General features: G+C 44.1%; 1 protein-coding gene across 2 annotated transcripts; it reads right to left on the minus strand.

The window, feature by feature from the left end:
* Positions 1 to 91: 91 nt before the first annotated feature.
* On the minus strand, positions 92 to 27,801 carry SNAP25 (synaptosome associated protein 25; the record flags this gene model as incomplete). 2 transcript variants are annotated; one of them, XM_084283659.1, is made up of 7 exons in its annotated part: positions 92 to 160; positions 3,914 to 4,058; positions 6,053 to 6,178; positions 10,156 to 10,273; positions 18,887 to 18,935; positions 27,034 to 27,075; positions 27,730 to 27,801. In XM_084283659.1, 7 exons carry the CDS (start codon positions 27,799 to 27,801, stop codon positions 92 to 94), a joined length of 621 nt encoding a protein of 206 aa, XP_084139785.1. The 2 variants fall into 2 exon arrangements, with proteins under 2 accessions (XP_084139785.1, XP_084139786.1); XM_084283660.1 differs by lacking the exon at positions 10,156 to 10,273 and adding an exon at positions 10,411 to 10,528.

A 27,801-nucleotide genomic window follows, 5' to 3' on the forward strand; every position in this document is an offset into this window, starting at 1 on the left:
TGTGTGCAAACCTAGTAGGTAAATACCATGATAAAAGCATGAAGGTACTGCCCTCTTGGACAGCATTAAAAGGAAATGCACTTTGCTGCATTTAACCACTGCCAAGCATCTTTGTTGCACGCTGGTTGGCTTCATCAATCCTGGTTTTATTGGAATCGGCCTAGGGAAAGACACAGGAGACAAATTAGTACGTGTCAGAGAGCAAATGTGTACAATGCTTTGAGGACACTCCTCTGGTGTTGGCTGCGTCAGCAGGAAAGAGAAGAGAAGAGAAGAGAAGAGAAGAGAAGAGAAGAGAAGAGAAGAGAAGAGAAGAGAAGAGAAGAGAAGAGAAGAGAAGAGAAGAGAAGAGAAGAGAAGAGAAGAGAAGAGAAGAGAAGAGAAGAGAAGAGAAGAGAAGAGAAGAGAAGAGAAGAGAAGAGAAGAGAAGAGAAGAGAAGAGAAGAGAAGAGAAGAGAAGAGAAGAGAAGAGAAGAGAAGAGAAGAGAAGAATAAAACAGAAGAAAACACCTTGCCAGCTCTGTAGCTGGTGCTAATTGCTTGCACCATTAACAGTGATGGCATGTAAACTGATGATGTGCCATGTGGACTTCACCAGTGAAAAGCTGCCAGTGCTCTGTAAGACTTAGATTCAGTGGACATGGGCTCCGTCTGGATCTCGTGGTTGCACACATGACAAGAAAGGAGTAGGTAGGAGTGGTGCCATTACTGCTTTCTCTCAACAATAAGCTCGGCCAGCGTAGTTGCAAAACAGTAACCTCTCATCAGGCAGCAGCACAGACAGGGATTAAGCAAAGGAAGGGAGTCTATCACCATTTGGGATTCTACCATTATTTGAAAGAATCAAACTGGAATTTAGTCCAGCACGGGCTGAGCTGTTAATTTAGCCGTCTTCCTTGTTGTAACACTTCCCATGCTTAAAAAACGCCGCTAATGAAGCAGCACACCTTGGAGGTTTAGGAGTGCTCTTCCAGTGGACAGAGCACTTTTCACCGTGGCTTTCTGTTGCTCTGCAGAAGGTAGTTTTGGAGACAAAGACATTGCTGCAGCTGACAAAAACTGGCAAAGCTCCCTTCAAGCCCATGTTGCTATGCCAATTTATGCTAGCAGAGGGACTAGACAGAAAATGCTTTCACTGTTTGAAATCAGACCTGTGGGAAAGGTGAGAGTTGTGTTACTGCTTTAAAAGCATGACATCAAACAGCAAGCTCTTTTCTGTGGTTTGATGTCTTCATTTTTTTAAACTTTGATGGTTATTCCCCCTTCTCTGGGGTGTATCCAAATTGTACAGATTTATTTTAAATCTCCAATTTGCCAAGGCAGAATGGTGAAGCAACTTTCCCACATACATTTCAAAACCTTTTAAAAATGGTTATACTGATGTGCAATAAATCATTCTTAAGCATCTTGGGCTTTTCTCCATAATAGATCTGGCAAATGCTATGTAGATGTGTATTTTTAGTACAGCAGCATGTGCCAGATCCTCAGCAAGCGTAAATCAGCATAACTACTCATTATGAACCACACTCCTTTATTTTAGCTATGAATTTGACCTTGTCTGTCATGGAATAGCTTCATGTGCTTTTGCCAAAAGACTATCTAAAAAATAACTTAATGGCTTGGAAGCAGTTAAGTTTGTCATGAAATGCATGCACATTGATTAGTAGTAAGTATTGATGAAACATAATGTTTCTAAATGGGAATCCTAAAGCCTAACTTTGCTGGATGATGTTTGGTCCAAGGCGGTGGGAGTCCTTGCCCAGACCTTCCCACCTGGGTCAACACAAAATGTTCTCAGACCCTTCTGCTTTCCTCCCAGCCTCCCAATAATGGCTTGTTTTAGGGGCCAGGTTGTCTTCTGGTGATGATGTCTGGCCCATTTGACCTACTTACCACATCATCATTTTAGTTTTTGTCTTTTTCTCTCCGATCTGAGGGAAGGATAAAGCCTTTCATTTACTGTGTCCCCCCGATTACCGTGGATAGATCAGATTACCTCTCTGCGTTATGACATTGCTCTGGTTTGGATGCACGCATCCAGTTTAACAATAAGTGCTTTAGAGGCATTTGGGCTAGCTTTGTGATGTACCCCAGCCTTTGCAATGTGTGCCAGTCTTTCTAATGATCACGGCTGATCAAAAGCACAGTGCTCCAGCTGGTCAGAAAAAGGAAGCCTCTCCGTCAGTGCCCCTATTGCCCGCCACCATATCGCACTGCAAAGTGGATGTGTATGCACTTGTCGCTTCAATATTACCCAGATATCATTCCTGTCTTTTATAGGAGGTTTTCCTAATTGTGTTTCTTTTTCTAGTATCTCATTACTGCTCAGGCCACATGTCCTTACTCGGAGAAATTCGGCATATCTTCATAGAGACTGAAGGCTGTCTTGTTTTTGTGCTGCTCTGTGTACACTGCCCGTCTTACAGAACTGTGTCACTGGTCTTCAATTCAACAAATGGCAATAGCTTGCAGTTTCCCTATGGCTGCATGAAATGCTGTACACGTGACGCTGCAGGAACACCACACAGATGTGGAAGGCCAGTCCCTCCGTTAGCCAGCTGCTCTCAGCATGCACTGCCTCGAGATTGAGCCCATGCGCTTCATGTGGGGGACCACAAAGGGCCTGGTCAGTGATTTCAATACCGAGATGTTTACAAGCACGAATTGATAGGAGAATTCAGGACGGCTGCATTCATGCATACACAAAGCTGTGTACTCTTCTGTGCTGTGTGAGATGAGTTTCCTGCCTTTAAGACAACTTATACTTCACCCAATTATTATTATTAGTAGTAGTAGTAATTATTATTACTCTTTGGTATCAAACCCCAGCAAGGAAAGTTATCTGAGTGAATCCCTGACTGCAATATTTTCTTTATTTTTTTTTTTGGTTTGCCAGGCTCTGATATAATTACTTGACATGAAAAACAGGCGTGGACATCCTGCTCATGTAAGAAGGTTTGCATGTGTCAGAAGGCTCAGGAGTAAAAGCTCTACCCCTTAAGGTCAGCATTAAGTCTAAGCAGCACATGTAAGTCCTTGGGTTAGATCCTCAGGTTGTGTAAATCTCAGCTGAAATCAAGTGTTGTATTGATTTTACACCAGATGAAGATCTAGCCTCTTATATCACTTCAGCCTGGCTGTGCCTGTGCCTGGAGCTCTGCCAGTGTGAATGCAGATGGCTTGCAGATCTTGGGATGTGAGGCCGGCAGTGAGTTCCCAGCCGGGTTTGGAGGGTGCTGCTATCTGCTTCAGAAATCTGCAGTGCAGCCTGGCACTGGCATGGTGCTCTCTGCCTTTTCAAATGGTGATTTCATGATAGAAAGACTGAGCTTTTGGACTTCATGGGGCCCGTGTAGGGTCCCGGTATGTGTAGTATGCTGAGAGAGCTGGTGGCTGCACCATTACCTTACCGCCTTGCTTAATATGTCCCCATTGTCTTTTTGGGACTGGTCCTCTAAACAAGTGATCCCCTTCTGAAACTCTTGGGGAGTTTCTGAGGGAAGTAAAGTCCAGGAAGGTTTAAAACTTGCCAGGAAGTGCCAGGGTCCAACCTCCACAGTTCTGCACAACTCAGGGTACTTCTCCTTTCCCAAAGCCCTTGCAGAAAGAGACTTTATTTGGAAGAGGTCTCGCCAGCTGCTGTCTTGCAAAGCCAACAATGCGGGTTCAACCCAGCCTGCAGGGAAGGTTACTGAAGATCCATAGCAGCAAGCTCTGCTTCGGCCCAGAGATAGGGAAGGAGAAGGGAAAGGAGCTCTAGGAGCTATTTCCATCCCCAGTCCTCCTCCAAGCTGAATTAAAACTACTACTCTGTGAGGGCAGGCTGGAAGACACACCTTCTGCCCCTCTTGGGCACAGCCTGTGCTTGCAGAAGGGAAAACACAGCACCTTTTGGGGTTCCCTAAGTTCTTACCTTCTCCATGATCCTGTCAATCTGGCGATTCTGTGTGTCGATCTCGTTGCCCATGTCCAGGGCCATGTGACGTAAGTTGCCAATGATGCCGCTGACCTGCTCGAGGTTTTCATCCATTTCGTTTTCCCGGGCATCATTTGTTACCCTGGGAACAAAAACCAATTATTTGAAGCAAAGAGAGAGGAAGTTCCCCCGAAAGTCTGATTCACCCAGAACCTCCTCTGCATCCTCCTTCGCTTGTCACCTGTGGAGCATGCTGCTATGCTCAGCTGTGAAGAAAAGGGATTAATAAGCAGCTAGCCTGAAAACCTTCACATGCTTATTTTTTAGATGCGGGGATTAATTGTCTCGGTTTGTCACTACTCATTCCTTCTGTTCCTAGACGTGTTTTTGTCTGAGTTTCTCTGTTCCACTTATTACACCTCTCTGCTAGCAATGGTCCTTCTCAAAGGATGAGGAAGAGTGGAAGGATGCTTCACATGGACCCGTGTGTGGTTCGAGCATGTGGAAGCGCCAGAGCATGATGGAATTGAAGCCGTACCAGCTCCCTGCGTTGACCTACACAGGATACCGTCCAGTCCTCGCAGACTTGGGGCTCACTGAAATATTGGGCAAGGACAGCCTCTTTTCTCTCTCCTCTTAGCCCTGTCTTTTACAGTTGCTTGTTTTTTAAAAGAAAAACTCACACGTGGACCAGGGCACAGTCCAGTGCTCCAGCAACTGGAGAGGCTTGTGGTGACTGGCACTTGAACAAGCAAGGCCATGGACCCCACTCAGAAAATCACTACTTTGAGCCTCTTGTGTAATTTGTGTTCATAGAGGTGCCAAGAGTGTGCTACAAGCTGGTCGTGAAAGAATTATGGGATGGCATAACTTTTCGTCACTTCTATTCTGTTAGCATGTCCCAGCCTTTGGTTTGATGGGGCTGCCATCCAGAAATTAAAAAAAAAAAAAAGTGACTGGCAGACCCAGCAAACTTAAATGGCAACTCCATCCCACGCTCCAGATTGCATGACAGCATTGTTTCTATCACACTGATTTCCCTTTATCACAGCAGCCAAAAAAATAAGTGGATAATAGTTTTTGGAAAGATAATTACTTATTAATCCAGTGTCCTTAATCTTCAGAGATCAAAGCTTTGCCTACTGGTATGCCTTTATCCATTCAGCTGATGGCATTGTCATCTAAATACATGCTCTATACACACTGTAATCGGTACGTGCTTATTGCGGGATCCCTACATGTTGCTGGAAGTTTACAGCTTGGTTGCCATTAGTATAGCTGTGTGTTTCAAACTGGCTTTCATCTGAGTGCACAGGGGTTGCCACTGAGGTGTTGATGTTTCCCCACAGTTGTGATTTTACAGCAGCTGAGGAATAGATCATCGTTCCCTGGTCAGTGAGGTTTTCTGGATAGTCATGAGCAGGGAAGTGGCTTTCTCAAAAACTATGTACCTCTGGTAGAAAGTGTGCTTCAGGTGCTGCGCTTGGCTCTGCTTTGGCAGAGAGCCCGAGGCTCTTCTCTTTTTGAAAAGGAAGAGGTGCTGGATGCTTTGGTACATTTTCTAGCAAGGATGGATAATGAGCTCTATGTATCTTGAGGCAGTAATCATAAACCAGTATTTATCTGGCACTTCATTTCTGAGATATTTGACAACTGTACATTGTTGCCTCCAGGGAGCTGGAGTGCAGCAGACAGGGCTGACCAGCTGTGAGAGTCTGCACCCTAACATTGCTGCTGTGCAGTATGCAACTAGGTATGATTTCTATTTTATTATTGCCCAGATCTGGTCAGTCTCAAGCAGGAAGTTTTAAGACTGCTTTTTGAAGCATCTTCTGATTCTTAGGGCTGAAACTCTGATATCCAGGACTCACGGCACATCACCACCCTCTGCGCTACCTCAAGTGCCAGCAGGGCTGGGGGGAGTCACTGGATGCAGTGGGTCCTCAGCACCTGTCCCAGTGTGTGTTGACCTGTATCTAAGTACCCACCACTCAGCGGAAAACACTGGCTGCACCTCATTACCCAGCACTGCTGAAGGAGTTAACGAGCATCACAGAACTCATGACCATATGGAAGAAATCTAAATATATCACTGACAAGGAAAATCGAGAGAAAACGGTGGAGAAAAAGGCTCACCTGCGGATAAAGCCACCACTGATGGCCATCTGCTCCCGTTCATCTACGACACGTGCAGGCTGGCTGGCTACAACACCGTCCTGATTATTGCCCCAGGCTTTTTTGTAAGCATCACTTGATTTAAGCCTATGCAAAAAAGATGATGAGTAACAAAGCATCGAGTGGACAAGGACAAATGCAAAACTCTTTACTTCTCCAAGCTAAAAGCTGAATCAAGCAAATGAGTTTTCAGATAGAGGGTCATTGATTATATACCGATATATCATAACCCTGAATAAAAGGATTTTTTTTAACTTTACTGCCACAGCAACTGTGATGGTCAGAGGTTTTGTTTCCAATAGGGTGAATTGCAATTGTCAAGTCTACAACACTTCAGACAGGTTTTTAGATGTTGACTTGGTTTCCAGAAAGGAAGAAAAAAAAAAAAAAAGAAGAAGAAAAAAGAAAAAAAGAAGAAGAGAAGAAATACAGATAACTAGAAAACATTATTTCATTTCAGTGACACATACGTTGTGACATCAAACACAGAGAACGTACTGGCAGACAGACATCAAAACAAAACTGCCAAGTATAGTGTGTACATCACATCACAGCAACACACCCTCTTAGAGAAAAATGGATTTGGCTAGATTTTAACATTTACCATGCAGAAGATTGAGCTTTTGCTGTTAACATTTATGTGGCATAATAGGCATTTAAAGCCACTAACCTTTTCCACGGTGGTTTGGGGATGATTTTATCATAAAATTCATAGGGTTCATTAGATTTTCAAATAATATATCGGTACTTGAAAATAGTAATCATACATCGACAGTTGATGTACAAACCTTTGTCCACAGAGACAAAAAGTAAAATAGGCAGAAGTGAAATGAGTGCAGGAGAAAAGAAAAGATACAAGCAATCTAGCATCAGAAAGGGAAATTTTTCTACATTTTCTTCATGCACCAGCTACAGGCATGAATAAGAAGTAAAGCATTCTCACTAAGCACAGTTGCCCCAATAGTTCATCATACTCTTAATGCATCAGCAGTAACAGCCTTCACAATAAGCAAGACACAGGCAAAAATGGATCATCACTTCCTTCAGGAGCTTTAAACCACAGGACTTTAAAATAGCCTAGCATGTCACTACGTTTATTATTTATGACGGTTAGAGTAGCTTTCAGAGAGCCATTTTTGACTGAGCTGCCGTGGACAGAAAATTAAAATCCAGGCATACCTTCAGTGGCAGATTAGCATGTGCAGCATATTTAGGGTTGCTGTCACTGGGGATGTCAGACTAGACCGAACACTGTGACAGGAGAGGGTGAGCGTTTGGGGTCTGTAGCTGTGAATTCTTGGTTTTATTTGAGAAGTGGAGCAGTTTCCACCACAGCTGTTGGGAACTGCCAGTCTCCATGGTTCCCCTGTTCTTCAGTCATATACATGTAAACAGCCCTGTGGCTTGGATTTGGGGGGAGATACTTGGCATGCTTCTGGGGGCTTTGGGAAAGGACACAACAAACCCATCTCTGGTGTTATGTTCTCTCCATGCCCCCTGAGGCAGCTCAGCATCTGTTGAGCCTGAAGTTGTGTTGCATGCTTTGATGTAGAATTAAAATACAGATGCAAAGAGGATCTTTCCCAAATATTCATCTGTTTTGTTGCTGACTTCCTATTACAATTTGTGAAGAGTGCTTGGCTTCCTTTTTCTTAGTTCTCTGAAACTACACATTGACGTTGGCATTTCTAGAAATGAGTGAAAGTGGTTCTCTTGCTGCATGCACATTTACAGATATTTGTCTGTTTTCGACCTGCACAACTCAAAGTGACACAGTCTCTGCATTTAACGTGAATGATTTTATACACCCAGAGCTTAATCTCTGTTTTCTTGTGGACTTCCAGTTAAAACAGGTGAAGTCTGGGCTTGCTCATGGTCAGCAGCAGTTGTACTTTGACTGCAGTCTGGACAAAGTTTCATGCCATGGGCTTTCTGGGTCTTTTAAGAATGTAGGATCGAACTTTGCCTTTTGGTATGGCTCACCGAGTTTCATTTACAAGTAGCGGCATATAGTTATACATGAAATGGTCAATCTTTTTGAAATATATGCATTTAATTTACCACTAGCCAGAAGAGCATTAGGGGATCACAGTGATAGTGATGCCCAGAGCTGTATGGGTTTCTCGCCTTCCTACACTCCACTTCTCAGAATATCACCTTATTTGTACCAGCTGGTTCCTGGCACAGCTCAAGGAACAGTCTCTCATAGCATTGTTCATCCATACTTTTTTTTCTAAACATGTTCACTGATTAGCAGTGCTAGTTTATGAAATCTGGCTGCAGTCTGCAAAAGTCAGAATACTGCCTTAAAGCAGGGAGGAGACACCTCTAAAAATGAACGTCGAATGCATGCAGTATTTTTCTGTTCTTGCACCTATTGATTTGGTGATGCTGCAATCACTGTGTAGTGGTAAATGCTTTAGGGCCACATGTCAGGTAGTAACCCCATCCACGCCACAGGTCTGACTGTCAGCTTAGCCTTTCCTACAGTACAGAATATTAAATCTGTTTTAAAAAGATAATAATAATAAAAAATCCTGCAAAATGCATGGGGATTTTTTTTTGTGTGTGTGCTTCAAGGAAGAACTTTTGATGTATGCTAGATTTCTCCAGGAGAAGCAAGCCAACTGCGTTGGCTTGCTCCTCTCTAAGCCGCAGCAGCTTTTAGAGTGTGGGAGTGTCAAAGTTTCTGCTGCATGCTCTTCTGCCTGCACCTCTTCTGCTCTTGGTCAGCCTCCTGCCATGGTGCAGAGGGAGGGCAGGACGCAGCCTGTGCCAGAGCTCATACGGCTGCAAGCAGGTCCTCTGACCAGGGCTGGGTCTGTGCATAGCTCTTCCAATTCCTCCTCACCTCTCCCATTCTGCACACCAGGCAGTAGTACGCATATTCTGGGCAGAATGTTTATCCCAGCAATGTACGTATGGCTGTGAACACAGGAGCAAAATGGATTTTGAAATCTAAGGCAGTGTCTGCATTGGGTCCCAAGGGAATTCACTTCAAAAGAAATGCTGCCTGATAAGCCCAGTCCTGCCCTTCCTACTCCAGGCCAAACTCCTACCCAACTGCACAACTGCTCTCTTTCATTTGGTCTTGATAGCTGTGGTAAGATCGCCTGTGAACAAAGTTTCTGTGCCACGCAGAAAGGGCGGATGATACTGCAGGACCCCTGCACTCTGCGCTGTTGTCTCTGGCCAACCATGTGTAAATGTTTTCACTGACACCTAGGTGGTAGCTGACTCACTGCATACTGGATTTGCTGTTCCACGAAGACTTCTGGTCAGTCCACTTTGTCCCCTGTTTCCTACACCCACGTAACAGCACATCACATTTTCATTTGGCACTTAAAACAAGCTTTGCATTACTTGGAGGACGGTTTCGTTCAAGAGTGATGGCATGCAAGCAAATTCGATGCATTTCAACATTTCTGCTTAGTGTACATGCTACCCAAATGAGAGAAATTTGGCATGACGTGTTTGGGTTTTCTCAAATTTGGTTGTCTATGGCAGGATGAAAACCATTTCAAGTTGGCTTCCAATCGTGAAACGTCATGTTTCGTTCAGGCTCTCATCAAGGACAATTTCTGTTGAACAATGAAAAGAAGTATGGTTTTCATCCATAATTTTGAGTAATGTTTATTATTGGCTCTTCTGCATTTTTGAGCTACAAATTTTGTTGCTGTTGTTGTTTTTTAAACTGTTTTTTTTTTTTTTTTTTTTTTTTGTGAGAATATGTTTTAAAATTTAGGGCCTCCAGGAATAAAGTAGCCCCAGTGGTTTTGTTTGCTGGAAAATGGAACCTCTTAGTACACTTTGTGTAAAATGTTGAAACTTTTACCATTAAAAGGTGTCGACAGTGAAGCTTTCACTGCAGTATGCCTGATTTTAATGCATCTACAGTAATTCCCAGTCAGTTGTCTATGCTATGAGATGAATGCATTTGAACCAGAATCGTTCTTTCTGCATGCCACATGCTCATCCTGTCCATGTGCCTAGCAAGGATGAGCTTCACAAGGCCTTTGGGATCAGCCTTAAGTGCTCAAAGAGATGAGGCAGGCAGCACCTACTTGTTACATGGACAGACACAAAGACCACAGAATTTTCCTAGGTCCGTCAAATTCTTTTCTGCTTCTTTCATGTCCTTATTGATTTGGTCCATTCCCTCTTCGATGCGTTCCAGTTGTTCTGATTAAACACAAGTATTTTATCCCCACAGAATGAAGCAGATGGAAAAGGACAAAGAAAAAAAAGACAAAAACTTCAGACATTCACTGTGACAAAAAACTGGACACCACATAGCAGAGCCGGTACCCAGTACCTACTTGTTACAAGGACATATGAAAAGGCCACAGCATTTCCCTAAATCTTTTAAATTTTTCTCGGCCTCCTTCATGTCTTGGTTGATATGGTTCATGCCTTCTTCAACACGATCGAGTTGTTCTGGTCAGGACAAAGGGATGACAGTGTGGAATGAATTGTATTTTTGTTTGTTTTTGTCTTCAACAGAATGTGAAAAATGGCCATGTAGAACTGAATCAATAATGACATTACAATGCATTAATCTGAGCTGATGCATTGTTAAAAGGATGTAAGCCGTACTGGATGCCGAAGATGTTTTTTACTAATATGGAAAGAATAAAACAAAGGAGGAAGATGTTTGAAATATATTAATTTAAACAAGATGTAATGATGTAAAAAGGAAGGGTTATAAAATTTAAAGTCCATTAACATATTACAATACATCCACTTACTAAGACACCAATGACATCCAAGAGAAAGAAAGATAAAGTGTTATTATCTTGCATTTATGCATGTTAATACAAGAGAAAATGTATCCTTCCATGGAAAATACCACAGTTACTTACACTTACAACTGCCTTGGAATTAGGTGAGGTGTGGCAGTGTAACTGCTCGGGTTAGTGGGTGCCTGAGTGAGGGAGCTGGTAGTAATGGGACCAGAGATGGTGTGAGCTGTAAAGAGCCATTTCAAAGTACTCCTTCTTCCCAGAGGCTGAGGAACCTGGGACCTGCTGCTCTGATTGGCGTGGGAGGTTAATCTCTGATCTGAGTGTGGCTTTGGGGCTGATTTTCCTTCTCACGTGGATGCTGCAAATCAGGCGTAACCCCAGCAAACACAGAGGGATTACAGCCACCAGAGGAGCCTGATGCTCACTGAAAGAGGACCACTGTGTGTGATGTACATTATCTCTCTCCCCAGGCCATTTTATGAAAAAAAAAAAATAGGTGAAGACTAAGGTTTTTCATTGGGGTCACTTCTGATTTGCTCTAGGGCAAGTGACCAAAGCATCAAGCCCAGTAACCAGCCTGATACAGGCACTGCCTCTGCCTGCTGGCATCAAACAGAATTTGTCTTCTTCACCTGAGGCAGACAATGATGTAGGGTTTTCTTAGTGACTTGGTAGATCAGAATAATGCAGTGTGTTAGAGGAGCAGAACACCACAGTGTAAAATTGTAGGACCAGATCCTCACTGGTGTAAACAGATGTGGATCCCAGGGGATCAGGGATCCAAGTCTGTGGTAGCTATGGCATTTTACACTAGTGGAAAGCTTCACCATTTCTTCCATGAAGGACAAACTTAAATAAGTATTACATGGGATGAGAAAGTTACTTGGAACAGCAGTAAAAAATTGTAAAAAATATACCTAAGGAGTCTCAGTAAAGCAATCCCAGTAAAAAACAATTACATTCCTTTTCCCTATATTCAAGTAGGGAAAATATAAACACAGGATTAGACTTGAGAGGAAAGGTACTAAGACAGCACTAGTTATAGGAGAAACCTAATGTCGTGCCTGATATTAACTGAGCCCAGCCAAGAAAAAAAAAAGACATTTTAGAAAAAAAATCATTGACGTCAGTGTGAAACTCTTCTTAACCTGTTTGGGAACATGAATAGGCCTAATTTCTTACTTGGGTTTCTACTAACAATTGAGGCTTACATTTTCAAAGCTGTTCAGGGGATTTGGATGCCCAATTCCCATTAAAATTAATTAAATAGAATTAATTTTAATGGGAATTGGGCATCTCACCCCTAGAGGGCCTTGATAATCCTGTCCTAAATTATTCAAGCTGAAATAATTCAACTACTGGACTTGTGCTGTTGTTTAATTCTTGCATGATGCTGGGCTGGGAGAAGGAGAGGTGCCATGTCAGTACTGCCAGCCGCATCTGCTCTTCAGCTGTCAGTCCTCATTCTCCTCAGCTGGATGTGCCTGTCTCCTGATACCACGGGCATTACGGATCCCAAACCCAGGGAAGGTCAGAGTTACCCGGCAGTGTCCTCTAAAAGGAGCACGTACAATGTGAGCAAAGGACCAGGAACCTAATAATGAAACCTGAGAGATTCCTCGCACGTGTTTTGCCAGATAGATAAACTGCTGAGCAAAGAACCAGAAGTGCAAGGCTGCATTGTTTTACTGCACATGGTAATTCTACATTTTGGCCTGGAGGCTTGAGCAGAAGCTTCGGTTCATGTTTGTACCCACAGATTGTGCATCTCAACAGAAATGTGAGCACATGGAAAAAGGCGATATTCCTCTAAGTGCTTGTGCTCCTCACTAGCTCAGAGCCCTGCCTGATCCTGCAGAGTTGGGCGATGCTCACCCTTGCTCTGGGAAGCAGCTGTGGCAGTGTCAGCTGGCTTTTCTGCTGGCTTATGCAGTGTGATGGGAATTGCTAATTTCCATTGCAGATTCCCTCTTTCTGCTTGTGGGAACTGTGTTTGTAGAGCCTGGCTGGTTTTCCAGGCTCTCAGCTAAAAGAAGGCAGTTTCCACACACATATTTCAACACTGGGAGGGACAAGAGGAACTGACCTTCCTTCCACCAGCTGTGCCACCTGCATTTTCCTAACCTGGGCTGTGCAATAGGAAATGCCACCTAAGACTGCAGGGATCAGTCCTAGATCAAGTACCACCGGTTGGCTTTCAGTCCTGGCTTCCTTGCTCAGGTCTCTGAGGCCAGGTCTGTAATAGGGCCTTCTGAACTTTCTTTTCCTGTTTCCTATTCTGCCTGAGTAGGTAAGTGTTAACTGAGGAGTAGATTTGATGTGATTTAAAGACTTTAGTTTAAGTTATAGCTCTCTCCAGGAATCTGGCTTAATATTTCCCGCTTCAGGATTTTTCTGTGTTGCTTATGGTATTTCTGAAGATAAAAGTGATCAGCAACTAATTTATCTTTCCTTACAGGAAACCTCATCAGTGTAAAAAGCCCATGTCATGTTTGTAGCCCAGAAGTCTAGACAGCCCTTAAAACCATTTGCTAGCTGTTAATATAGTGGGCAGGATCGTTAATGTGTTTAAATCAGCGTAGTTATGTTGGCTTCATGGAGCAACACCAATTTATACCTGCCAAAGATCTGGTCCCACAGGCAAGTAAATAGATTCATGAGTCTAACCACAATTATTGAGGCATAAATATTATAGAGGAATTAACTTATTGAGGTCGCTCTGAATTTGTTTTGGTATGAATGATATTAAAACCTGGCCTAGAAGGAATCATTGCTGGTAAGAAATTAGATGGCTATCAAAAGCTTAATTTATTGTTTTCAAAGATTTTTCCAGCTTTGTGTATTGTATTAGAGGTTTTAGGACAGACAGTCTGCTGGCATATACTGCCATGAATCTCTGTAAATTCTCACCAGCAAAGATCAAGTCCTTTATCTCTAATTTACAGAAGCATTTCTGTGTCAGAGCTTAAACATCTTTTGACAGTTTGTTGCAGTGGTCTTTAAACATACTGCGTCTATATCTATGTTTATATACATATATACCTTACACTTATATATAGGATATAAGGTAACTGGCATTGCCTCAGTCTGGAGGCAGAATACACCCTAGGGGTATGTTGATTCAAATTTCCTTTTTCTTTTTTTTCTTTTTTTTTTTTTTCCAGGTGGGTCTGCAAATTAGTAGCCCCTTTTGCATATTGATGCCATTTATGTCTGAGAATGTCACTTGAATTCAAACGTAGTGGCCATATATCTGCTTGGAGTTCTTACAGCAAACCAATGGCATGTTTTAGGGTATAAGCAGGGATATTTTTTTACTTGTCAATTACTTCTGTGTTCACACCACAGGTGACTGAGGGACCATAAGCTTTCTCTGTTGGTTCCATGGTAGCATTGTGGCCCTTTGTCAGGGAGCTTCTGTGACAGCTTGGCAAATCCCTTCTCTGTGACTGATCCGGGGAAGTGGCTGGGAGGGGGCAGCTGTGGCAAGGGCACCCCTGAACTCCTCCTGTGGTCTCTTGAGCAAACACATCTGTAAAAGCATCTGAGCACAATGTGGGATGCAAGACTAGGACAGGGCAAGTGTGTGTGCTCCACCTTTGCAGCCCACCTGCAATTTATAAGAAATATTCTTCAGCTAGTGGCCAGTACTGGGGCCTGGGCTTCTTGAATGTCAGCAAAATGCCTTTGGAGAAGGGAACATGCCCTTTGCCTGGTGTATGGTGCAATGAAGCAATTTCCAACAAGGATAATATTAATTAAAAAAAAAAAAAAGGACATTTAAGAGTACATTGTAATCATAATTGCATACAAGAGGGCTGAGCTTGAAAGAGAATCAGCAGATTAACTATTTCAAATGATAGCTGGTGATCCCATTTTCCATAAAGGAGAATCATATCGGAGTGAAGTACGTTTCTAGGACAGACTTTTCAGAAAGCCTGAGTCCTGACCTAGCTCTGCTCTGAAAGGCATTGCCAAGCATGCATACGAGTGGAAGGAAGCTGGGGGGGAGCCCACATCTAGTGCCGCTAAAAATAACAGTAGACGAGGCACAACCTGCTTTTGTGAGGGATTCGTTTGTCTTTTGTTCTGCACTACACTTTCAACATAATTAATGCCATTTTCCCTGTAGAATCTGGAATGGTTGATACCCACCTTTTTTTTTTTCATTAATTAGCAAACCAGCTCTGACTGTAATCAACTCAGCTCATAGGTGTTGCTGGAGCGCCTTTAGCAGCTCTGCTTCTGACATCTCACTGCCTATCAATTTTCGTGGTAGGTGTTAAATAGGAGATAAGCTGGGGAAAGGGCCTGCACATGAGGCCATGGCTTTTCTCTCAGGCAGAAAGAATTTGTAATTATGTTTGTATTTGCTGCAGTCATTTTTCCAGTGCCATAGAAACAGGTCAGCCATAACTCATGGAAAGCTGGAAAACTCAAAACTCGCACAATAGCTGTAGAGAGCTCAGCTGGCAAGGGCACTGTCAGCTGAGTTTTACGTCTGGTTATTCCTCGTTATTCCAAAGTTTTACCTCCACACCTCAACTTGATCTGGAGTACAGATCTGTTGGGTAGATTAAGCTCCTCTCTGTGGTTGCTGGCACTGCTGGTTGTGCACTTGCAGTTTCTCTGGTGCAGGGAGAAAATTTCAGTTGCACTGACACTTTTTTTTTCAGTTCAGCAGTTTTGGATACTCCTCTCTCTCTTCTTGGATGAAAAAGGGCTGTGTGGCTACTGTTATTGGAAATGTTTCTCCCCACACCTCATTTTGAATACAAGAAAAAAATTCATTTGTAATAAGCTGTGTGGAGATAACATCACACACATACAAAAAAAAACATTCTTGAAGGTCCAGATTGCTCTGCTTGCTGATACTCCCATGGGAGCTGGTGATGGGAGTTTCTGAGAAGGATATTCCCTCCCACTGGAGGAAAAAAGCTGCTGTTCTGGGACCACACCAGTTTTGCAGTCCAGGTTTATCTTCATATCCTCTCTGTGTACTGTCAGTTTCATTTCTACACTCTGCTTTTTACCAACATGAATCCAAATGTTAACATTTTTCTAAGCAAGCATGTTTTAAAGAAATTTAAATAAGGACAGCAATTGTTACTCCTCGATAATCCTTTGCAGCATAACGTTTTTAGTGTAGAATATAAATATTTTAGTTTAAATTGTTATGTGTATATTTCAGTAATTCAACAGGGGAGTTGGACTCAAGGCCAGGTTTAAGAAAGGTAAGCATTATGGACGCAGGTAGGCTCCAGGAAAGACTTTCTCACTGATGGATAAAACCTCATTCAGGAGCATCCAACCTCAGCTCCTCCCTATGGGCTCCCTCAGGGAATGACAGTGTGGAACAGCTTTGGGTGAGAATACCTGCCCCAAAAGGCGGTGACTCTTTGTTTTGCATAGGGACTGCTCCAAAAGCCCACTCAGATTCCCACTCGGTGACTTCAAAGGGTGCTGGAGGAGGTCTCTTTTAGTCTTGGCAGCCCCAACCTCTGGGAAAAAGGAGTAGTGAAATTGCTTGTGAAGCTCCGTGTTTCTGTAGGGTCACACCAGACTGCGGTCTGTTGCACCAAAGCGCTGGGCAGCAGGAGCTAGCCAGGCTGCCTTGGCTGCATGAGTACCAAGTTGTGTAGCATTATGTTGGCTGATTTCCTTTTATGATCCCACAGACTTCTGCTTGTGATGTCAAAAACTGAGTTCTGCTTTGTGCTACTGAGCCTTTGTGCTCTGCCTGAGGTTAGGTCAGAGAAGTTTTTCTGAGGTATGTTTAACTTAGCAAACAATTTTGTAAAGAAATCTAGAAACAGGGCTTCAAGCAACTGCAGCGATTAGATATTCTGCTTGCCGCCCACTGGAAAGATCAATGTCATGGTTTTTGTCTATTTAACACCTAATAATCTTAAGTGACTTGTGCACTCAGCCGAAAAGAGATCACATGGCAGTGTTAGCAAATGATTTCCTTAATCTGATAATCTGTTGAGACATCCATGAGTTGCACACATTGCACTAATTACAGAGGATTCAAGGTAATCATTAGTGTATTTTGCCCAATAATAGAAGTCTTTGGTCGCTAAAATAAAATAATAAAAGAAATAAGGAATTATTACAGCTATATATGGCTAAAATGGACAAAACATAATTAAACATTTAACATAGTACAGCAATTACAAAATTCCCAGGGTTTTGTTAGGCTGTTTTCTCTTGAGAAACCCATACTGTTATAATCACAAGCTTCATTTACTGAACCTCTTAAGGCATGACCATAACCAGTTTAAGGAGGCTTTTAAGTTGTCTGATTCCCTCCTGTAAGTATTGGCTATCCATGTCTCTGGGCATACAACATGATTCCAGTTTTCACTGTCGATACAAGTTTAATACTGAGCTTCCTGGCCTCCAGAGAGGTCAGCGCCTTGGCTCACAAGGACAGTCCTTCCTAGCATGACTAGGTGGGATGACTCGGGAGTGCAGGGGTTTACCAGCAGTGATCAAATAGAACTCCAAAGGAAATAACTAAATAAACAAGGGGTTAAAAAGAAAATAACCTCCCCTAGCAATCTGTGGAAAAACAACAGCTAGAGAAAAGAAACCTACTTTCCTAAGGCTAAACACAAGGGAAGCTAGAGGCACTGCTCAAGTTTCTGTGGATCTGCCCCTGACTTTTGTTACTGGATACAAGTGGACATTTGCAGACTTTCTCTGACAATATTTGTGATTTATTTCAAGCGTTAATACACTTCTGAAACAAAGCACATTATTTACACAGGTGCCGTATCTGTTTCAATATAAATGATCTGTTTTTCTGTATTCAGTGATAGCTCTGTTGCTGACATTATTCAGGAAATAAGAAACATCCATAGATAACATCTGTAATATTTTTCTTGTCAAGACAAATTGATGAGAAAAAATTGGTTAGTTTAATTTCTTTTCCTTAAAAGGAAAAAAAAATAAAATACAAGAAGCAATAATACATGTACCTAACAGCAAACAGAAAAAAAATATTTTCTGTTTAGGTCCTGTTATTACTTTTCATTCGTTTTCATGCCAGAGAAGCAGGGATGTAATAGATGAAAAGGGCTCGTCGGGTTATGCAGTCCATTTCCCAATAATGCCGTAACGTTGCCTTCAATGGTTGTTGGGGCTTGCTGAGCTACAGAGTGTCACCTCTGTAGAAAATGTTTCCTAACACAGTTTCACATTGTGCCACAAACTAAATAATAACACTGGCTTTTGGGGGGCTGGATTGATAGAGAGTAGCAGAAATTCGTACTCTGTTGATTAACTTCTCTTTGGAGGCTCCCTGTTGCTGTTGCTGTGGGTCTGCAGCAAATATTAGTTTATTCGGGGGGTAGGGGGGGGGTGGGGGGAAGGAGAAGCTACCTGCTGCTTTGTGATATTATGAAGGGCAAAAATGTAATTTCCTGGGATGCACTGAATACATCTAGCTCTGTCTGTGTCACTGTCATCCACAGGCAGGGACTTGTCAAAGTTTAAAGGCTCATATATGGTCACTTGTAATGAGATGGTTGTTCTGGAGCTTTTAATGTTAAGCTCCTGTTATCCTCACTGACATTTCTGTAAAAAAAAAAAAAAAAAAAAAAAAAAAACACCCTGAATTTTGCACAAGCCAAACCATTTTAGTTTCTCTTGGGATGCATATATTGCATGCCTTTCACTTGTAGCTAAACAAGTGAGAAAATTACATAGCACCTGCTTAAATAATGTTGGATTTTATATTGATGGAGGCAAATCTTCCCATCATGTAGCTGGATCTCGACCCAATGCTTGCTGAAAAAAAAGATGATTTTGATGAGTTCAGCCTGCAGCTCTCTTTGATATTAATGGGAAACAGATCAAAAGAAGTACAGACTCTTACACAGCTATTGTACGTTCCTTTGTCAGACAGTGAAGCTGAAGGCAAAGAGATTTTTGGGTTCTCATGCATAACCGTACATGTTTTATGGCCCTGGGTTTCAGGGTTGCACACAGTTAGTACAGCACTTTGAGAATGGTTTACGTCCTTACTGAAGCAATCTGAACTTACCTCCTTGCTCATCCAACATAACCAAAGTCCTGATACCAGCATCTTTACTCTACATCCCAATAGTGGTAGCAAGGTAAGGAGAGAGAAGGGGAGAAGAAAGAGAGAGAAAGAGAGATCAGTGAGGGAACTCTCAGTCCTCGGCACAGGACATAGGAAGACAAAAGAAAAACAGTGAGAGGAATGACAAGGTCATAAGGGGCTGGTGGCACGATCCAAAGCCCTTATGTGACTGGGCACCGTAAAGGGAACTGTGTAACCTAAACTGTACCATCAGCCCTTTAGGATTCACTGGGACACTGAACTACTGCAGAAACACAAAGTCCCAGACCGTGCAATTAAATAATCACCTTATGCGAGAGCCATTTCTATACAGCGGGTTTGTTCCCAAGTTCTCTGAGCAGGAGAAGGGAAGAAGGGGGTGTTGACACTGCAGATGTACACTCATCCCACAGGAGAAATAGATGGCACACAAACATGTTTGGTGATAAGCTGTAGCACTTTGTACACAGCCCTTGCAACACAGAAGTCAGAGAGCTTACCTCCTTAGGAAATCCATTTTAAGGCAGGCTAACATTTAGTAGGATTAAATCATATTTTTTGGCTCAGACACCTAAAATGGCTTTGAGCCAAGCTGTAATTCATTCAACAGTCACCTTTAGTGTCCATCAATGGACTTTGGACTAAGCTTGAAGGCAGGACTTTTAAACCGCTCCATGCCAATCCTATCTTGGTTCCCGCGAAGGCTAAATGGAGTCTTATCACCATCATCTTTGCTGGGAGCAGGGCTTAGGCAAAGATGAGCACTTCTGAGCTCCCTCCTGCCTGAGCCAGCAGCAGGCCACCTTTCACAAATACAGTTTTTGCATTCGTTATCACCACTCTGGGGTGCGACCAGGTGTCTCAGGTTTCTGGGTGCTGTGATACGAAGCTATATCACGGATTAGATTAGCTCCTTTTTAATTACAAAGGGAAAACTAGCTCCGTTCTGCTTAGAGCAGTGATAACATCTGTGAATAATTAATGGCCTGAACGATAGCCTGACTGTTGCATCTCAGTAACAGATGAAGTAAGTCCTCTGTGGCCTGACAGCTTGCCAAGGGAGTTACCCGGACATGTGTGGCAGTAATTTAGCTGCTTCCTTGAACAGAAAGCCACCCATGTCCCCGTGAAGCAGATAAAGTTGGTGGTGCTGATTTTGCAGGGGCCGGGGAGAGGCAGTTGCTTGCCCACAGTTACACAGCAACATGAGAAAAAGAAACCTCGTGTCCTGACCATCCCTCCTGTTTTTTTTCAGGCTGTCCCCCCCCTCCCAGAAGCATGTCCAGGGCTTCACATTATCCCTCCTGCCATCACTCCTCCTTCTGTCGGGGAGCAGTGGTGTCCCCCTGCCACTGGCACACTCCGGGGTGCCCGCAGGCCGGCCAGCAGCGCACTGCGTGCCACGGCTCAGCTGCCAGCCCGGCAGCACTCAAGGTGGCTGCAGCTGGAGCTTCTCTGCTCTGCTTCAAGAGCACCCCGCTCAGTTCAAGAGGGATGTGAGACGCCCCTTGTTGCGCTCTCGTCTGCCTCCCTCTGCACTCCTGCTCTTTTCTTTAGTGCCTGCGTCACTGTAGGAACGAGCATCAGATGTGTGCAGCCTGGTTTGCTCCCCCTTTTTCAAGCCCTGTGGGAATTGGCAGGTGGAGAGAAGCCTCCCGCCCTTCGGCCAGCTGTCTGCCAGGTGCTGCTGCTGCTCGCTCTCCTTTCAAGCTCACATTGCACTTGCTTGAGTCCCAGCCAGCTTTTATTTTCACAGCCTTTGCAAACTGAGAGTCCAAGGGTCATCGTAGATTTGCCTATATACAGTAAGGAAGCCGCCCTTAATGATCTTAAGTTTTCTGTGGGACGAGTATCAGATCTGCTGAGCAGTGGATGTTAGGTAGCTTGTTACGGTGCCCTCTCTGTGCTCTTGGTACCCAAGGTGGCTTACCCGGAATGATTATATGCATTTTAACAAAACATACATCATACAAACACAAGGAGGCTGCTTGGCTCCTGAGTCCTCTTGGGTTTGAGTAAATACAGCGCGGTGTGACATTACACCTTTCTGAATTAGAAAACCTGCAGCTGGTGGTGTGAGAGGCGTTGGCTTTCAGCGACTCCAACACAGCCAGGCTGAGAAATGCTTGATGCTTGTTAGCCCTCTGACCTTCTGTTTCTGCAGTTTTTGAGATCTGAGCAATCTGCCTTTACGCAGCTAAGCTGCCCAGTGACCTGAATGAGACCTATGCTGAGAGAGGAACTTGGCAATAGGACCTCATGGTTTGTGTTTCGTATTAAATCCTTGCACGGAGCTAAAGAGGTGCAATTTTCTGCTACTTACTTGGCCATCAATACCATTTCATTTCATCAGGCAATCCTCTGTCTCTTAAGAAAGTGACCTGTAGCTCAGCCTGCCACAGCATTAATCCTAATGTGAAAATATTAGAGAGTGTGCATTGAATACACTTGTCTGCATCTGAGATCTAATCCAAAGCACATTGAAGCTAATAAAAAGATGCTCACTGACAAAGACAAGAGGTGATTCAGACATCAAGTGACAATCTCCTCCTGTTCCAAGTTTTGATTAAGCATTAATTGTTTTCTTTTTCACAAAAAAATTAACCATGTGCAGCCAATTTGAAAATATATATATAAAACCACATTTCTACATTTAAAACAGATCCAGACTTTCCCAAGAGTTAATTATTTCCATTGTGACTGACTTTTTAGATAGCTCAAAACCAAACAGAGCTATTCGGCAAATGTGCTCATCATCCAGACATCTGAGCGGGAGAGAAACACTCTGGATATCTGACCCTCGGTGCAAACAGGCTGAGCCATCTTTAGAAATCTCAATCTTTCTTCATCTAAAGGAACACAGAGGAAGAAAGGTACCAAAGAAATGTATTTGGGGCTCACGGGCGAGATTTCCCAAGCACAGAACATGTTGGTGTTTCCTGCACTAAAACTACCACTGACACTGCCCTCGGTCAGTGGGAGCAGCTGTCGGCAGACACACGCAAACTGGTTGCTGAGAGGTGACGAAAGCTGTGTTTGCAAGTTGCCAGCCCAGAAGAATATGCTTTACAACGACCGATCATAAAACCTTGTTAACAGGTTCCCAGATGAGCCCATGTCACGGCAGCGGGTGGGTGCCGGCTTGGGATTTGTCCCATCCAGGGGCTCAGGAAAGGTTCCCACCCACACACGGCGCTCACCAACATCAAGATCCTACGTGGGAACCTGTGCATGGGCAGAGGTAGTGAGGTCTGTGGTGTTATGCAAATGTCTGCTAATGGTGTGCTTTCCCCAGGATTAGGGCGTTTCTGTCTTCCTGCGTAATGGAGGAATTAGTTAAGGCTCTCCAATCCTTGCACAGGCAATCCTCCATCTAGTTTGCAGAAAATAAGGGTTCTCAGAAAATGGGATGCTTAGGATAGTTCAGGCAGGAGAGAAGAAAAGTACATCTTTGATGGGGTCCTGCAAAGTTCATGGAGCACATGCCGCTTTAATCCATCTCTCAACAGCCTCGTCTCTTTGGGTTCACTTTTGACTCTCTTTCTCTTCCTGCTGCGCCTGAGAGGAGAATTTGGGCTGCTGGATTTTGCCACAGTACAGCAAACATCTCACACTCCTGTGGTTTCTGTGAAGCGCATACACAGTTTCTCCACTGGACCACAGGCTAAGCTACTAATCAGAAAGCTAGAATATATGATTTTAAAACTTTGGGCTTAATTCTGCTTTTAGATACATCATCTTAAGGCAGTGCGCTTCAGAGAAGCCAGTTTAACAGCATAATTTGGATCCCTGCTGCAGTCTTTAATATACATTATCCTCAATCTTCTGTAACAGCTTTATAAAACTTTTTTGTAGTAGGGTCTCACTCAAAGCCCATTAAATTAATCTACAAGGCATTCACTGTAATTTGCCCAGCACTTTGGAGGGGAAATGCATGGCTGTGTTTACTACTGATATGTCACTGAATTTCCCAAGGAAGGGAATTGGGAAGGCTTTTCAAAGGGCCCGCCAGTCCCTCCAGAAATACAATGTGTTTCCTATCCATGCCCCCTACAAAAGGCAGCTATGCCAACCGTGGTTAAGCCCAAGGTTTGGTTTTCCTGGCAATATAAGGGAAATCCCTTCATCTGTGTTTCAGGAAGTAGCCTGAAAAACAGGTATGTACTCTCATTTATGTGAAGAACACATAAACTTCCTCTTCAATGAAGAATTTTGCTTTAATCAATAATGGTTTATAGAGTTTGTTTTGAATAAATTAACGCAGGCAATTATAAATCAAGACAGGCTGAGAATGCTAGCAGTTCCCAGTGACACTAAAGAGGCATGTCAACACCCTAAAGACAAACCTGTGGTCAAAGAAACACTTTTAGTCATCCGTAGTAATGCGTTTCGTCAACTCCAGCTCCAGGTTCACTGTCACCCTGTTAACACTGTAATGTCTCTCCGTGCCTGACCGAAAAGCCTTGTTACTTTTCCAAGCCTGTTAATTCACCCTGGGGCTCAGATCCTCAGCCAATGCAGGTCTGCGTATAACCCCCTTTGAATCCTGCGTGCCTGGTTTTCATCTAGCGCAATGTCCCTGGCTCCAGTGCTACCCAGCTGACAGACCCAGCTACACGGGGTTTCATCCTGCATGGCAAGCACTGACACCAGAGTTATGAATCACCTTCCTCTGGGCCAGACATGTGTTTCTGTGGAATTACACAGACTAGAACACTTGTCTGAGTAAAACCATTCCAATAGCTAATGATGTCAAAGGGATTTTTCAAATCAGCTTTGACAAGACTTGGATCAAAATCTAAATTAATAGATTTTTTTAAAATTCTTTAGCCTGTAATTAAGGGGCATTTGACTGTGGTAATAATGTCACAGGAAACTTAACTTCCCCATCACAAATGAAGGAGGTAAGTAAAATGGTATACTGTATGTTCAGTGTCCTGTTCCGAGCAGCATCGTGGCATTATCAGACTTCCACAGCTTAGCATTTCAGCTCTGATATCTTAATAAACTTGACTCTAACCCTGCAGCATGTAAGAGGAGAAATAGTCCTGTCTGGATTTGGATGTACAAAACAACTCTTTTGTCTGTGCTCGTTGCTAAGTGCTTTCTTGCTGGGCTTTCTGCACTACTGATCTTGTTGATATTTTTTCCCTTGCTGCGTCAGAGCTAGAAACTATCTTCTTTCCACCTTACAATGATCGATTTTTTTAAAAGCGATGGTGGTTCCACTAGAATATGGTAGCAGACTCACGGCTTTTCTCCTACTGTGTTATTCTGCATTTAGTACAGCCAGCCCAGAGGTTAAAAGCTCGAACAAGAAGATAATGAGAAAGTCAGCTCCAAACTATGTTTCAGTCTTACTTCTCCCGCTTAAGTTCATTTTTGTTTTATGTTTTGGTGGAAACATTGCACAGCAATGTAATGAAGTGCAGGTGTTTATGGCAGCGAGTAGCGAGCAGTTCCAATGCCGTTGGTTAATGCGGATGTAGCTGTGTGCTGCATGGGTATGCCGAGCACCACAGAGCAAACTGATTTTTGTAATCCGCCATCCCAGTACGTAGCTGCCCTCGGGCAAAGCAGTGGCCACTTTACAATGTCCACTCACCACTTCTTCTGACTTCTCCTGTTGTGCTAGGGCTGAAACAATCAGCTCCTTGCAAAGCTGGGTTATAAAATAAGCCGCAGTAACAGATTTGGTCCTTCAGCAAGGAGAACAGCTCCGTTTTCCTCGCTGACATTCCCTGCAAACAGCAGCAGGGCTTAGTCTTCAGACTCAGTCGAGTCTTCTGGGGCAAGGAGGGCCCAGAAAATCCTTTGTGGACATCGGATTTGTCCCTCATGCTCTGGCCTCATTTCAGCATCGTACTGCTGTAGGCCTTCCCTGAGCAGACAGCACTCCTCTGGCCCTAGAGCGCAGCCAAGTCAGGCTGTTTACTCTGTATTTCCCCAGCATCCAGCAGAGCGGAGCCAACCCTGACAGGAATCCATATATATGTATATAGGAATAATGCTTAAACGTGGGGGCCTGCTCTTCCTCGTTAAGGAGTACTGGATTTGTTTTATCAAGAGAATAAAGTAAAAAGCATTCTTTCATTGAGGAAGAATATTTTCTCTCTCTACCCACTAGACAGGTTCTGCTAAGCAAGTGAGTCTAATCGGATTTCTTTTTTGTCTATTAAATCAGAACAGTGCAAGTTCAATTTCAAAGACACTCACCACTTGTCTTTTTAGTCTAAAATCTTTCACTCCCTAACTGCTGCGTGCTTTGTGAAGTACCTAGAAAATGGGGTCAGAGTAATCAACCAGCTGCTCAGAGCACAGGAGAATTTTAAAGGTCTTTTGTAGTCACATTAGTGAAAATAATATTCAGCTCATTGTAAATGAATTCCCTTGACTACTCAGGGCTAGTTTTAGAAACTTCTGTATTTGCACAGGAAGATATTGTAGCAGCTGAATAAAAGCCAGGTCCAGAGAGATGCCGCACTCCTCCAAGAAGCACTGGAGTCCTACACAAATTCATTGGTAAATGCAGCACTCCCAGTTCTCCTCCCACTTTGCCATTTGCTGTGATTTAATACTAAAATTCCAGTGGCATTCACAATATGCTCGTTCAATATGTTAGGAAAACTCAAGCAGTGCATAGGTCACACAAATACAGCTTGGGAGAGACAGGGCTGATATTTACCGATGGCTCGGCCCTGGGCAAATCACTTCCCTTTCCTGTGCCTCTTTTTCTTCCCACTCATCATCTGCGTTGTCTATTTCGATCGCAGGCATTTTGGGGCAGCGTGCTCTCCTGCCTTGTGTTTGTGGAGGTACACGTGTAAGACTTGTGCATGTCAGCGAAGTGAATTAAAGCAGGAGCTGCGTCCAGCCGGGAGGTGACGTGAAGCAAAGGTTGGAAATGGCACGTCCAGGGAGTTGAGCAGAGAAGAGGGGCAGATTGCTTGCAAGACAAGAGCGTGCCTTGGCTGCAAGGGGCCCAGATCTGAAGTGTTTGTGGCAGAGAAGTGATGCTGACTATGCTCAATGACCCATCTGCTCGTCTATCTGTACACGGAAATTTAATTTTGTCTCCACTGGGCTCCATTGATCTCCACAGTCCTGATTGATTTTGAGGCCGTGAAGCCTACGGCTGGGCTTGTGCTTGTTCCTGGACGTGGGACCTGATGTCATGTTCTGCCCATTGTCTCTGCTGGAGACTCCTCCAGCTGTCAGGAGTACCGGGACTGTCAGTACTGATGACCCTGATTAAAAATGTCACCGGTTCCAGAGCCACAGCTCGCACAGTGTCTGGAAATAACACAGCCTGTCAGGCAGGAGCAAAGTTTTCCACCGCCTGATGCCTGATTGCTCTAACCTGAACTGAGTTTGGTAGCACCCAGCTTTTAAAGCCCTTTATTACGAAGAGGGTGAAATGAGGGCAAATTGCTTTTTCCTTCTGGGGTTGACCCCTGCAGGTGGGTGCAGGCTGTGTTAGCCGTGGGGGCTGAGCCCAAGTCCCCTTCCCCAGCACCGTGGAAACAGAGAACTTCCTTCTCCAGAGCTGTCGATCTAGGACAGCTCATAAGCCTTGAAACCCTAATAAATGTTTCAGAGATGCGTGAAGTGGCACTTAACGTGTGGTGACTGATGCTCTATAAATAGCTGCAAGTGGTTTTGTAGAGGGAGGTACCAAAGAGGACAGGGCAAAGAGGCAGAGGGCCTTTCTCACCTTCCCCGCTTGCAGCGATATGGCAAGGACATCGGGGCGGTGCCAGCACGAGGCTCCAGGAGCTCTGCAGCAAACTCAGCTGTTTGTCCCTCACTGCGGGTCACCTTCAGAAGCTGTTCCCTTGCCTTATCTCGAGCAGCCTGTCTCTATGGGTACTCAGATATGGGCAAAACATCGTGCCTCAGCAGCTGGCCTGCAGCTCGACGCTGGGCAGCTGAGGCACGGTGTCTCAAATGAGCTTCCTGCCTGGGGTAGGGTGAGGAGGGACGGAGTGGTACAAAAAGCCATGGCCGCGCCCTAGCACTGCGAGTAAGAGGGAAAAAGGAACCTCCCAATGTGTCAGTCTCCATCGCTTTTGCTCACAACAGAAGCTCAAATAAAATGCAGTCCTTACCTCTTCAACAAGCTGCAGCATTCGGCGGGTGCTCTCAAGGGACTGGAAAAAAACAGGAAAAGCCACTTAGATTTGGCAAGACACAGTTTCCCTCACTAATGTTCAGGCTCACGCTGACAGCATGTTTCTCCTGTGCTCTTTGCCTTCCCCCCAAATCAGGCCATCGGCGGGTGACAGCAATCTCCTCATCCTCAGCCCCCAGGAGGGCTCACGATGCAGTGCTTCCCACCGCATCCCGGGGCAGCTGCGGGCTCTAACGCCTGCGCTCCCCTCACCCGTGCGGTGCCACAGTGGTGCTGGGAGCTGCTGGTGTTCCACTTTAGAAACACAGCCCGCAGTGTTCAGCTACTCTGCAATCACCTAACTGGTGACATTTAATGTTGCATGGGCTTGGCAGATTGAAGGGATGCTCAGACAATATCATATTGCTGGGTTTTGCTCTAAGGTCAGTCAAACTGCTGCATGTCCTAGTACCTAAACCATGTTCATGATCAATAAATATCTGAATCTAAACTACTTAATCTGGACCAAACACGATGCTGAATTGTTTCATCTCTTTTCCAGTTCTGCTTTCCATGTTAAGATAACAGAAAACAGAATCAGTCCCAGAACTCCTCTGCCAGACCAGCTCCTGTCTCTGGCCGTGCCTGTCACCCACACCCAGCCCCAGGGTTCCTGCTTAGCCCTCGGCCTCACTTCATCAGCAAGCTGGTCGGCGCGCCGCTGCATCTCTTCCAGCTCATTGCGCATATCCGCGTCTTCCGCCAT

The sequence above is a fragment of the Netta rufina genome, assembly GCF_964035555.1.
Source record: "Netta rufina genome assembly, chromosome: 3".
NCBI lineage: Eukaryota > Metazoa > Chordata > Aves > Anseriformes > Anatidae > Netta > Netta rufina.